Here is a 13602-nt window from a genome sequence, read left to right on the forward strand (position 1 = left end):
GGGGAAGGATGTGTATATAGGATAATGGAATCAAGGCTTTCAAGTGGTACGCTATTTCGCAGCCTCAGCATTGGTACAACGTGTATTGAAAGGGATGCTGCTTTTCTACTGTAAAGTTCTGATTCTGCGCGGAGTCATACATGGGTGGTGGCTTAAGAGAGAGTTGATCGGCACATGCTCTCGATACTTCGTAGCAGAACATATTCTTTCGCCTTGGCCTCTCAACAGGCAGGAATCCAAACTGTCTACCGCTAGGCGTCACGACAGGAGAGGAATACCTATCACAAGGCATCATGGTGTGACGAAGTCGGGCAAAAGCCGCCAGCGAAGCCTTTAAGACACGCGAGATGGTCCGGTTCGACATCCCACCAAGCCGAACCTCACCCTGACCGTCAACTCGACAACAAAGACTGCACTGTTTCCAAACCTAGCCCACGAAAACGGTGTGTGTAAGTGAAACCGACACGTGAGCCGTACGCACATCTGACTAACCGCGCCTCGTGCAGGTGAATTGCCGCCTGCTCGACTTGCTCCGCCAGAATTACGATGCTGGACCTCCGTCCAATGACCCGGTAGCAAATAAAATACCCCAGCCTCAACCACAACTAGCTCGCCTTCCGTGTGCGTGTCTTTCGTGAGGACCGTAACGCAGCTCTCTAAGCGACCTCTCCGCAAACTTCGTCCTCGTCGTGGTCGTGTACCATGGACGCTCAGGTATGCTCTCAGACGCCTCTCGTGTTACCCTTCTGAATCCCCCTCACCTGTAACGCCAGCCCGCTGACTTGGTTGCTCTTACAGCAGGTCGAAAATGCCATCGAGATCGCCTGGAACCCCTCTCCCGACCCAAACATCCAGAGCCTCCGCGCCCAAGCCCTCGAATTCCTCAATCAGCTGCGGGCCGACCCCACCGCCTGGCAGGTCTGCCTGGTCCTGTTCACCCGCGACCCTCGTCCTCTTGAAGTGGTGCGTCACTTCTCTCTGGAGGTGGTCAACAATGCTGTCCAGGAGCACCGGCTGGATGCCGAGAGTCTGGGCTACATCAAGGAAAATCTCATGGGCTATATACGGCAGATGTACACCCCCGGCTCTCGACAGGACACCGTCGACACGGCACATATCCAGAACAAGCTCACGCAGACCATGACATACCTCTTCGCTTCATTATATCCGTCTAGCTGGCAGACTTTCTTCGACGATTTCCGGGCACTCGCTGGGGACACCACGGCTATTGGCAGTGTCAATGTTGCCGGAACTATATTATATTTGCGGATGCTCAGTCAAGTGAATGATGAGATTGCAGATGTTCTCGTCTCGAGATCCTCGGAAGAGCAGAGACGCAACACTGACCTCAAGGATCTGGTCCGGGCAAGGGATGCCCAGAAAATCGCCGTCTCGTGGCAAGAGATTCTCGCCAAGTGGAGGCAAATTGACCTGATGATGGTGGAGATGTGCCTAAGAACCGTCAGCCGATGGGTCAGCTGGACTGAAATTTCTCTCATCGTCAACGAGGCCATGATCACCAACTTCCTCGAAATGGCTGGACAACAGGGCATTTCTTCTCCTGAGAGTCCGGAGGGAAAGGTCCGAGACGCAGCAATCGATACTTTCACGGAGATTGTGGGCAAGAAAATGAAACCTGCCGACAAGATCGAGTTGATACTATTCCTGAATCTCGGGAATGTGGTTGGGCAATTAATCAGTAGTCCAGCTCTGTCCGAACTTAGATCTACCTCGGATTACGACACTGACCTTGCAGAGACAGTGGCAAAGCTTGTCAACATGACGGTCTTCGACATTGTGAAAGTGCTGGACAACGACTCTGTAGACGACCGATCAAGACAGATCGCAGATGAGCTGTGTCAACTCTTTATTCCCCATCTGCTTCGGTTCTTCTCTGACGAATACGACGAAATCTGTTCGACAGTCATCCCGTCCTTGACTGACCTTCTTACTTTTTTCCGGAAGCTGAAGAGGGCTAAAGGAGAGCTACCCCCTCATTATTATGCCTTGATAGGCCCAATTCTGGATGCCATTATATCCAAAATGAAATACGACGAGACTGCCTCCTGGGGAGAGGAAGATGAGCAGACTGACGAAGCAGAATTTCAGGAGCTCCGCAAACGACTCCATGTCCTCCAGCAGACGGTTGCCGCAACAGAAGAGCCTTTGTATATTGATACCTTAAGCCGTGTGGTGGGAAACACTTTCAGTAAACTCGGCTCCAACGATCCCTCGCTGAACTGGCGAGACCTGGATCTTGCATTGCACGAAATGTTCCTTTTCGGTGAACTAGCCGTAAAAAACCAGGGCCTCTATCAAAAGCGAGAGCCCTCTAGTGTTGCATCTAATAGACTGATAGAAATGATGTCCAGCATGGTCGAGTCTGGTGTGTATCCTCCGCTTTCCCAGACATTTGAGCGTGACCTGACGAGTTCTAGAAATCGCTACATATCCACATCCCTCAATCCAGCTTCAGTACATGGAAATTTGCGTCCGCTATTACCAGTTCTTCGAGCAAAACTCGGCCTCAGTCCCGCGAGCTCTAGAGAACTTTGTCCGCCTAACCCACCACGACCACATCAAGGTTCGGACGCGATCCTGGTACCTCTTCCTCCGATTTGTGCGACCTCTTCGATCACAAGTCGGCGGCGTCTCTCAGACCATCATTCAAGCCATTGGCGACCTACTTACCATCAAAGCTGAGCTCCCAGATGATTCGGGTGATGACGATATGTCATCGGATGAGGATGATCAGTCTGCTGACGCGGTATTCACAGCCCAGCTCTACCTTTTCGAAGCTATCGGGGTTATTGCGTCCACCGCTTCTGTACCCGCGGAGAATAAAATCCTCTATGCCCGATCGGTCATGGGACCTTTATTCGCAGACATGGAACAGACTTTAGGGCCAGCCAAGAATGGCGACGAAAGAGCTGTGCTTCAAATTCATCATATTATCATGGCTCTAGGTACTCTGTCGAAAGGATTCTCAGAATGGGTATCCGCTTCCCCAGGGGCCCTTCCGCCAGTAGAGTTCTCTGACGAGTTTGTCAAGGCATCAGAAGCTATTCTGGTGGCATTGGAATCTCTGAACTCTTCAATGAATATCAGGACTGCAGCCCGATCTGCCTTCTCTCGTATGATTGCCGTTTTGGGCTCTCGCCTGCTGCAGCAGCTACCTCGTTGGATCGACGGGCTGTTGTCCCTCAGCTCTACCAAAGACGAAATGTCATCTTTCCTGCGGGTCCTTGGCCAAGTTACTTTCACCTTCAAGTCCGAGATATTCGGAATTCTAGATACTCTACTTACACCACTCCTTCAACGCATCTTCGCAAGCCTGGCCGAGCCGACAGCAGGCACTGATGACGTAATTCAGCTTGGAGAGCTGCGTCGCGAATACCTCAACTTCCTTCTCATCCTGCTGAACCAGGACCTCGGATCCGTCCTAGTCAGCAACAGTAAGCAGCCTCAAGATTCCCATTCGCCCTTATGGTCCTTCTAACTATGACATCTAGCCAACCAAGCAACCTTCGACACCATCATCGGAACCCTCGAGCACTTCGCGCGCGACACAAGCGACTACCCTAATGGCCGCCTCTCTATCTCCGTCCTCATTCGTATGACAGCCGTTTGGGGCGGGCCGGACAAGATCGCCGAAGCGGGCAACCCCGCTGCCACAACTGCCGACCCTACCTCTCCCATCTCAACCGCATCGCCGCTCCCAGGCTTTGACACCTTTGCCGTCTCCCGCTTCTCGCCCCTCGCATGGAGCATCCCCGCGAGCTCAGGCTTCAGCGCCAAGGACCCACAGGCGCGCCAGGTCCTGCTCGAGGTCGCCGGGCTGCAAGTCGAGATCTACAAGAAAGTCGGCGTTGGCTATCTCGAGCGTCTCCGCGAAGAACTCGGTGGCATGGGCGTCCCAGCGCAGGAGGCAGAAGTCTACGTGACGCAATTAGCTGGCGCACTCAATACGGGCACTCCGGCTGCCAAGGGGCAGAAGGCCGATCCGATGAAGGGGTGGCAGAACTTTTTTGTGGGGTTTGTTGGAAGGGGTGCATAGCGTGGTTTTCTGCGACTGGAAAGTTGGCTTCTGCTTTGGTTATCAAGGTGCGGATGTTCTTGGACGGCATGGATGCATGGATATGATTCATGATACCGATGGATGAGTTGCTGGGTAGCATTTTGGTGAATGTATCTTGAGCCTGTGACAGGGACTACTGGTGAGTGATCAAGAGTGCATAGCTAAGGTAGCGAAGAACCTCTGGCCTTCTGCTAGAATATCTGATATGTGTGCGGATATCCTAGGCTCACGTGATATATCACGTGCAAAATTGGCCGATTCAGCGTCAACGTATTAACTAAGAGTATAAAATAACGTCGAACGGTGTTTTCCAAGATCCAGGATCGAGATCCAGATTCTCTTCCTTTGTGAAAGAAAAAGAAGGACAATCTGGGCATGGGGAGGACGCGTCAAACAGATCGGCCGTCGCAATGCCATGGAGTGGACTGATCAAAAGCCCTACCAACACGGTCCATGGCTCTCCTGGCGGCGGATTGGCGGCTTCCAGTCAAAACCTCAATCAAAAAGGATCATGGTGGTGTCGCGTATTCGGGGGAGACGGCGCTTTCTCGGTCGTTGTATGATGAATGAGTACTACCCCCTCTAATCCAGACAGACGGCAGCATTCCCCGCTGAGAAATGAGGGTATAGCGGAACCTACATGCGCTGCAAGATAAAAACATCCATGGTAGGGAGGCCCTTCCCTACGTAAAACGTCGTATCGCTATCTGTTAGTTCCAGGCCGTTTTCCGCCATGCAGTTCGGTTGCTGGGTCTTCTGTTATTCATACATACACTCCCCCGCTAAGCTTTCGTCAAAACGTGATAGAGCTGCTCGGCACCAATGCTGGGGAGGTACCCACGCCGCCCGCTCCCATGTGTCTGTCGCAAGCACCGAGTTGACTCCTCCAGCACAGGGGCCATGTTACTCCCGATGTGCTCGCTGTTGATGCCCAGGTCCGAATCACACCATAGCACCAAATCGACCCATGTTTGATCAAGCTGGAAGAGCAAGATCTCCCTCCTTGGAGAACCAAACCGACGTCGCCCACCCTTTTATACCCCCCTCAATCGAAGAAACTTCCGCTTACTAACGCAAGACATGTGCTATCTATCATAATCACGTGACATATATCACATTATCTTCACTCCCATCTCAATCCAACAGGATGCAATATATACGTAGCCTTCCATCCCACCATAAACACAATTCACAGAGACAGAGAGACAGGCCCACAAGGTATCAAATACAAAAATCGCAAAACCCCCTCAAAATTCTATCCCGATCCCATCGCTCAAACCCCTCAGTAAAGAGACACAGCATACCAACCCGCCATTTTATATATGTATGAAGAAACGCCAAAAAACTCAGCACCCAACCCATTCCATTCAACAAAGAGAAACGTTTTCAAACGCGCTAGGACGCGTCAAAATAACAATAAAACTATGCCTGACACCGAAAATCAGGCATGTTTCTCCCTCTGTATCGTCGGGCTGGCGCTCAACGCCTGGCTCAGCAACCGGCTAAGCCCGTGCGGCCTCTCCCGCCCGCCGCTCACGCTGGCCCCATCGTGCGCGGAGTACGTGCTGCCCCTTCTCCCGGAAGGCGTAGGACCATTGGTGTAGAGGCCCTCACGATCCGGCGCCTCGCTAGCGTGGCTGCCCCGACGTGCGCGTCTCATCGCATCCTGGTCTTCCTTCTTGTGCAGGCTCTCGCTCGGTAGCAGGATCGCGCGGTCAAGAGCGTAGGGGAGACCACGATGCCTGCCACGGATCTGCATGGCGACAATGATAAGTTTTGAAAGCGCGCGGAATTGGCCGCAGAAGGAGGTGTTGACGCCCGGGTAGCCGAGGGAAAGGCCGACGGTGCCGTAGGCAGAGACGATTTCAAAGAGGACGGAGAAGAGGGTGAAGGCGTAGTCGTCTGTGTTTTCGAGGCGACCGCCTTCGATGATGGCGATGAGGAAGAAGCCGAGGAAGACGAACCAGAGATCGAAGGAGAGTTGACGGCGGAGATGGGCACTGAGGTAGCTGTTCGGCTGGTCGTCTTCTTCGTCAGCTTGAGACCAGACGCCGAGGGATTTCTCTTCGTAGACGTTTGTTTGACGCATACTGATGGCGATGGGGAAAACGGATATGTACATCATAATGAGGTACGAGACCTGGATGGCCGGGTGCAGGTCAGCGAGATTAACGACAGAGAAGCCGGCGGTACGCGTGGAAGCAGCTTGGAAGAGGCCATCAAGGAACCGATAGCCACCTGGAAGCGAAGTGACGGTAGGGTCATTAAGCTATTAGCTAGTTAGTAATTCCCAAGTAAAAGTAGGCGGAGTCGACAAAACTTACATCGAGAATGATGAAGAAGACGAGGTCGATAACGTTCAGCAACACCAAGATCCAGAACAGCCACCAATTCGCACTACTTGGAAATAGGAGGGTGAAGCATCGCCTGGGATGGTCCAAGAGAAACCTCAATTCCTCCCATACCGCACTGCCCATGGGGACACACTTCTGTACGATCCAGATAACAAAGCGAAGCATGCAAGGGAAACCAGTGTTGCCAATGATAATTAAAAAGGTCCCAAGCAACATGGGGAAGACTGCTTGCCCGAATGATACCATCGAATCAGGAGTGAGGGTGAAGCCAAGGTCGTTGAACATCGACGCAGGCGTAAAGAAGCCCCACCAGACCGGGTTTTGTCCATCGGCGTTGATAATACCAGAGTATTTCTTCTCTCGTACTACCCATGGCAAGAGACAGATCATACCCAGAAGATGGAAGCCAACATAATAGACTATGAGTGTTAGCTCGGCGAGAAATCCAGGAAATGCATGGCACTCACCAACAAGAATGAGAGCTAGGAGTTTGAGCGCACGGTACTCGATGCCGCCCAATTCCTCTCTTTGCTCCTCAGTCAAGTCCACGAAAGCAGAATTTCGGCCAATAGTGGGAGTCCAGCTCAAATACGGCATTGGATCTCTTTCTTCCTCGGTCTTCGACATAAAGCTGCCGAACGTTCTCGAGCGAGCTCGTTGGCGGAGAGTCATGACTGTGCTCTCTTCACCCGTGGTTGCGCTGCGTTTGTTGAAGTTCAACGACGATATCCCAGTACCAGGCCGGCGTGGGTGATCTGGTTCGTTAATAGTGATATTCTGCTTGATGGGGTGGTCATCAGCGTTCAACTCCTCCGGTGGCCTCGATAAAGACCGCCTCACGCCATGCGGCTGATCGTTCGAAATTTGTTTGTCGAGGGCAGCTTCTTCATCGTTGAGGTGTTGCGGAAGGTCTCCTCGGTCGAAATCTCGAGGTCCGGGGATACGAAGTGTCCCTTTGTCTCTCGGATTCCGTTGATTCTCCACAAAAGCAATGTTCTGCTCCTTGCTTCGCTGCTCCGGTATCCGCTCCAAGCCGGAAAGAGATCTGAAATGACTTGGTCTTTCCCTCGGATTAAGCTCGTCCGCGAAGACTATGTCGCGGTGGAATGTGGAAGGGGAGTGGATTTCAGTCGCAGACGCATTCTCGTGTTTGCCAAATGGGATATCATCTGCCGATCCCACCAGATTGTCTTGCCCGCTGGACGACCCTCCGTTGGAAGACTCCCCTTTCTCCTCCTCCTCGTCGAAGACTTTTCGAAATCCATCAACCTGCTCGTCGATCTTTCTGCCCTGAGCATGCCCATCTGAAGCTCGAAGAACCCTGATTTCACGGGCTCCAACTCCAGCCTCTTCCCTACCAGCATCTTGTTCGCCCTTTGCCTGGCTTTTCGACCGCGATTTTGTCCTGGTGTGTCGGAAGGTCATAGCCTCGTGTACTACGTGTTGGAACCTCTTCTCGAACCAATAGAGACGGACGAAGACGACAAAGGTATTGATGAATATGGGGTTGCAGATGCAGGCTAGGAAGAAAATGACAACCTGTGAACATGTCAGTATGTTGCAATGTCGCCGCAGAGAAACCAGGCTATTCATTTAATCTTACCTGTTGATATGTATTCAATGTGTTTATGTCAAGCCTAAAAGCTACTTAGCAACGCGTTATAGGAGCTCTAGCAAAGAGTGTTACATACGGGTTCAACCCGCTCTGAGTGCATGAGCCACTTGCGAAGAGGAGAGCGTCGATATAAGCCATTCCGCCGGCGGGATAGAGCATGACGGAGCCAATGAGTGACAGGGAGATCAAGTAAATATCTAGAGATGGTATAATTAGCGCCTAGAACTGTTCGTATAGGGTCATAGCTTCGGATCACCTACAATGAATTGTAATAAAGTTGAAATGGGGCTTCGAAAAGGACTTCTGGTTAGGAAAGATCCCTTTGAGCCACGCCCATAACGCCATCCATGGCCCAAACATTGTGATCGGGTGCGAGAGCTCGTCCGGTGGTGGTGGTCGAGGTGGCGAGGGATGGGCGGAACACAGTCCAACAACGACCACGAGGCGCGGTCAAGTAGAAATGTAGGTACAATTGAAGGTGGTGAAGGAAGAGAGTGTTGGCTAGGATGAGGTTCCGTGGTGTGCCGAGCACGAGAGTGCGGTGGAGGCGGTGTTATTGGGAAATGGTCATTGCCAAATGTCAGCGAACGGCGTCGGGAGCCCTATGGCGAGGTATCGAGTGCTGATGAATGTACATGCTCTAACTGCGGTGAATGTCGAGAGAGGCAAAACGGCAGCAGCGGGCGGCGAGTCCTGACGGAGAATTGGGAATACGGTGATAAGTACGTGGTAGTACCTGGGTGGAGAACCGGGCCAGAACAGCATCATGGCCGAGTCGCGCTCAGCCACACAGCCACACATTCCTTCTTTCTCCACCTCCTATTATAGGGCTCTGCTGTTGCTGCATCTCCCAGATGTTACACGTCAGCGCCGAAGTCAGATATACACATTGGGCAGCCAGCTCCCGACGCCGCTTAGGACGTTCAGTGCTCTATCTTCGGCGACATGCAGGCCCGGCCTTGCATCGCCGGGATGGCTCGGATCTCCTTGCTCTCCAGTCGCGTCCAAAACACCAAATGCTCGTGAGACATGGTCTGTTTAGCGGTCAGAGATTTAAAAGGGGCGCGGCGTCCACAGCGGCCAGCGGGACGGATTCGGTCGTGTCCCGAACCGTGCCGTGGGATTAGGAGAATGCTGGAATTGCTTGTTTGCGATTCCATCACATGTCAGATTCACCATCTAGATCGCGCAATACTGTCCCAGGAACGCGTTTCGTTTCACACAGTCGGGCCAATCGAACACACGGGCAAGCGATTGGTATTGAAGCAAGTATGCAACTCCATCCAGATGAACTCGTGCCGCGCAGAAAGCATGCCGGGAAAATGTAGGGTACAGAGAAAAGAAACCGAACCGAAAAATCTCAAGATGCAGCACGATACACACTATACATATTCGAAGCAATGACTAGCTCCTAAGGGAAAACTGCCTCAGATCGACGTGGCCACTGTCACCACCTTTGTACTACCTCGTCCCTCTGAAGAATGCAATTTAGAACCTTTGTATACTAGCTACCAAACCCCAGAACCTCAGAACCCCACTGATCAGCCGGTGCCGTTGACCGCTGGCGACACGGCGCCAGACCCTCCTGGCTTCTTCAGCTTGAGAGTCAACGGGAACGGGTAGTCCTCTGGGTCTTCCTCTTCCCTGCAAATAGTTAGGACCTAATAATATACTAGCGTTATTGATGCCGAACTTACGGTAGCTTCCAGGCTATGTAATCTTCTGTGCTGAGACCCTCGCGGCCTTCTTGGATCGACGCGAAGTCACCCGGAGTCATCATTCCGGAGCGGTCACGTGGCGAACCAGGCTCCGACAGCGGCCGCGAGATCTTGACCTCGGTCGACCCGAAGAAATCAGGCTCTTCACCCTCTTCGAATGCGGCAGGGTATGCTATTCGTAGAGTTAGTGGCGCCAACCTCGTGGACGATAAACAAAGAACTTACCCCTCCTTAGCGCTAATTGCCGCGCCTTGACATACTCCATGCCCATACGCTTCCAATCAAGCAGGTCGCTCAGGCGCTCCGTTCTGTTGCGCTGATTGATACGCTGTCGCTTGCTCTTCTTGGTGAAGTCGAACATGTATTCTGACAGTTGGTTGACCGAATCGTCGACACCTTTCATTCTCCGGTCCACAATGTAGATACCGTAGTCCTGCGCGTTCTCGATCAACTCCTCCATATAGCATCCAAACCCAGACAGGTTCGTTGTGATACTAGGGACACCCATTACGGTGCATTCGGCTGGAGTGTATCCCCAAGGCTCATAGTAGGATGAGAAAACACCTAGATGCGTTCCGCGCACAAAATCATCGTAATCCATTGGCAACACGGGATTGGACGAGTTCAAGAACTCGGGGTGGAAGACGACCTTGACTCTGTCCGACGGGTGGTTGAAAAGTTGGCAGCGACGGATTTGATTCAACACTGGGTCCTCTGCGTCGTTTACCATGTTGTGTGTGACGATCGGAGGGAGATTATGTCGCTTCATAGCAAACAACCGACGACGGAGCATGATCTTGTCTGCGGGAGAAATCAGATCCTTGTCTTCTGGGAGCACCGAGCCTTCGTGCCAAGCAATAGATCGTTCGAACAACTTCTTGCCAACATTCTGTTCGATGATTTTAATCGTGTCATGGAGGGATTTGATGACTGCTTGGCCCTTCAGAGCCTCGACTGTCAATGACTGCGTTTGCGCGGGCATGATGATAAAAGCGACCACGGTCATGGTTGAGCCTGAGCTCTTCATCCTGTGGTTCAGACGAGCAAGCGACTCAATGAACATGTCAACACCTTTATTCCGGTATTCGTAGCGTCCGGCAGTGAAGAAGTATAACGTGTTTTCCGGATCGAAGTCGTTGTGCCCGTAGAAATGACCGCGTACAAAGTCGTTGATCTTGACTTTGGCCTGCTGATGGAGATTCTGGAACTCGTGGGTAGCTGAGAATTTCTTGACATTGAGACCGTTAGGTAGAACGCCGTCTGGCTTCCTCTTCAGCAGATGTTCGCTCTCGTAGGCAGTGATATGAGAGACGGTCGTGAAGACGTCGGCGGCGTGCGCAGCTGCTCGTTCAATGCAGTACCGGTGGTAGATACCACGCTTGCCGGCTTCGGCATCCACGTCAAAGTATTGGAGGTTGTTGTAGAAGTCGACTGACCCGGCGCAGAGATAGCGTCCGAGAAGGGTCGCATGGGTCGTGAAGATGGTGGTGACATCGATGCGTCGCTTCTTGCAGAGAGGTAGGGCGACACCCGCCAACCATTCGTGGAATTGCGCAATAACTGCCCTTTTCTTCTCGTGGAAAACATACTGGAGGAGATTAGCAACCCAGAACAAAGTAGCCGCCATCAAACACGCATACCTCTCCCAAGAACCAGGCAATCAGATAGCCAAACACAATGGCCTCGTTCGTCTCCGCATCGCCCGGGGGCGAAGGAATGCCAGCTGACGCCCAAAGATCGCCCTTCCACTCATCAAGATAGCCGTAGGCAGTTGCAGTATCAAATAGTAGCACTCGTGGGGCGCCATCAATCAGCCATCTACCGTATAATGTTTGGATTCCGCGCTCGTTCATCGACTTGATTGTCTCGACCAATGCAGGATCGTGTGGCGTGATCTCTTCCACCTCAACTGCAGCCTAGGGGTGATGTGAGCTGTGAATGTACGTGTAAAATGCTACTCAACGTACTGAGTTGCGGTTGAGCGGTCCAAGGAGCGTGTACGACGAGCCATACTCGGCGGTGGTGACCTGAGCTTTCGACTTCAGGACCGAGTAGATGCCACCGACTGAGGAGCGTCAGTGAAAGGGCGTCTGGGAGGACGCTGCCGGAATGGGTACCTCGATTGGCAACTTCGGTTGCAATTTCAAAAAGAACGTGATTGTTGACATCGCGCACGGGGTCGGCCATTGTGTTGAACGGGAGCGTCCAAGCTCAACAGAAGGCGTGAAAGGAATTGAAGGGTGAGGATTTCTAGAGGCGTTGCCGCAACGTCACGGAGCTGCATTTATAGCGGTCAGCTGGCGCTCAGAGGTTCTTGGGCCGCCGGCGGAGCTTGCTTGAGGAAGCTACGCACTTGTTCTCTGCAGGTCGGGTGGAGAGATCACTTACGGCAAACGTCGGACGGGGCTTGCAGGCAGGGCAATTGATGCGCCGCAGTGCCGTGCGTCTCACGAGAGAATCTATCTAGGAAGAAATGGAGGGCGGCGGTGCTGGGCAAGGCAGTGTCGAGGATGGAACTGTGCTTCGCCGTGGAGGAGCCGCCATTTGTGGTGGAGATTGAGCAGCGCAGTGAGAAGCCCGGGCAGACTAGCGCGAGCCCCGAGCTGATCCCTGCACGGATGACTTCATCGGCCTGGGCAGCTTTGCAGACTCCACCTGGAGAAAGGGCCAAGGACGGGGCGACAGGACAGGGCCACAGGGCTATTCGCGGAGACATGCACACCACCGCCCAAGGCCCGCGTGTGCCGCCAACTGCTTCACCCCGCGTGCCCGCCTCGCAGCCGCGGCCACGGCCCGATCTGGGGAGCCTGAAGTTGTTCGGCAGCCCGCGATGGTCTGAAGGACCCGTGGCCCTCATCTCGCACCCGATAGCGACGATTGCTGGGCCAACGCCGGCGAGGGCGACGATGCCACCACCTCAGACCACCAACTTGCCTCCCTCGCGCCGACAATCCTCTCGAGAATCACCGTGGCCATGCGTCATGCCCGCCCGCGATCGCTGCCCTCTCGCCGCCGAGTGCGGGGTGGTAGTACCACATGCACATTGATAGCTTCCCAGCGCAACCGGGCCCCTCTCGCCTCCTCTCACCTCCTCTCCACTCCAGCCCATGGAATGCGCCCGAACCATGGCTTGCGGCGGTCCCGAGCCATCGCAGTCTTCCCAGGCTCGACCCCCATCGGCATGTCAGCAGACCCTTTGTATTCTGCCCGCGTAACCAGCCGCTGTTCAGTTCTCCAGAACCACGGCTTGCCTCAAGGGCCCACATGGCGGGACATCCTGGCGTGAACGTGCAGGTGGCTGGTCGTCTATGCAGCCAGTCACCGGCCTGCAGCCAACGTTCGCTTCTGTCAGCACCACGTCCAGCTCTTGCATTACGAAGTAATTGGGCTTGCTAACTAGTCTCAAGCTAAGAGGATAAGTCCAATACGAAGTATAAACGAAGGAGAACACACCAAAGCAAACTTACACTCTTGAAGACCATACCTTCCCCTTCAACAGCACATTCCCCTTCATCACACCATCCGCGCCATGCACGCTTATCGTCCACGTGCCTTAGCGTCCAGGCATTCAGGCAGGTCCGAGCCTTGGAACCTTCCGAGTTGTGCCGGCAGATCTACAGTGGGAGAATCTTGATCTGTGTGCACGTACAGGTTCGATAGAGACTCAGAGATCCTACACACAAGGAGGCTCAAGAATCACTGCTTGGGGTTACCCGCATCCAATTTTCAAAGGGCAGCTGAGCTGCCTCTTACCTCGCGAGCTTCCTAGCTACAAGACTACTCTTCGCAATAGTGTTCAACTTCCAAGGAGGTACTCAAGTAGACAGCATATCCACG

At 53.3% G+C, this 13602-nt stretch overlaps 4 protein-coding genes across 4 annotated transcripts; 2 read left to right on the top strand and 2 right to left on the bottom strand.

The window, feature by feature from the left end:
• The first annotated feature begins 383 nt into the window (after positions 1-383).
• BDZ99DRAFT_458216 (Xpo1-domain-containing protein) lies at positions 384-4384 on the top strand. The gene is made up of 5 exons (XM_033718866.1): positions 384-449; positions 507-714; positions 799-2386; positions 2439-3455; positions 3513-4384. Exons 2-5 carry the CDS (start codon positions 703-705, stop codon positions 4055-4057), a joined length of 3162 nt encoding a protein of 1053 aa, XP_033583303.1. The 5' UTR covers positions 384-449; positions 507-702; the 3' UTR covers positions 4058-4384.
• Positions 4385-5311: 927 nt separating this feature from the next.
• On the bottom strand, positions 5312-8407 carry BDZ99DRAFT_505799 (high affinity potassium transport protein; the record flags this gene model as incomplete). The annotated part of the gene is made up of 6 exons (XM_033724127.1): positions 5312-6347; positions 6403-6851; positions 6900-7971; positions 8036-8069; positions 8124-8244; positions 8308-8407. The coding sequence occupies 6 exons, from the start codon at positions 8405-8407 to the stop codon at positions 5520-5522; spliced, it is 2604 nt and encodes an 867-aa protein (XP_033583304.1). The 3' UTR covers positions 5312-5519.
• Positions 8408-9251: 844 nt separating this feature from the next.
• On the bottom strand, positions 9252-12299 carry BDZ99DRAFT_458219 (glycogen synthase). Its single transcript, XM_033718867.1, has 7 exons — positions 12154-12299; positions 11883-12043; positions 11733-11830; positions 11406-11681; positions 9991-11353; positions 9745-9937; positions 9252-9691 (listed from the first exon to the last, which is right to left on the bottom strand). The coding sequence occupies exons 2-7, from the start codon at positions 11950-11952 to the stop codon at positions 9589-9591; spliced, it is 2103 nt and encodes a 700-aa protein (XP_033583305.1). The 5' UTR covers positions 11953-12043; positions 12154-12299; the 3' UTR covers positions 9252-9588.
• BDZ99DRAFT_566182 (uncharacterized protein) lies at positions 12276-13239 on the top strand (the record flags this gene model as incomplete). The annotated part of the gene is made up of 1 exon (XM_033727556.1): positions 12276-13239. The coding sequence occupies one exon, from the start codon at positions 12276-12278 to the stop codon at positions 12810-12812; it is 537 nt and encodes a 178-aa protein (XP_033583306.1). The 3' UTR covers positions 12813-13239.
• Positions 13240-13602: the final 363 nt, after the last annotated feature.

Source organism: Mytilinidion resinicola (genome assembly GCF_010093595.1).
Source record: "Mytilinidion resinicola strain CBS 304.34 unplaced genomic scaffold BDZ99scaffold_2, whole genome shotgun sequence".
Taxonomy (NCBI): Eukaryota; Fungi; Ascomycota; class Dothideomycetes; order Mytilinidiales; family Mytilinidiaceae; genus Mytilinidion; species Mytilinidion resinicola.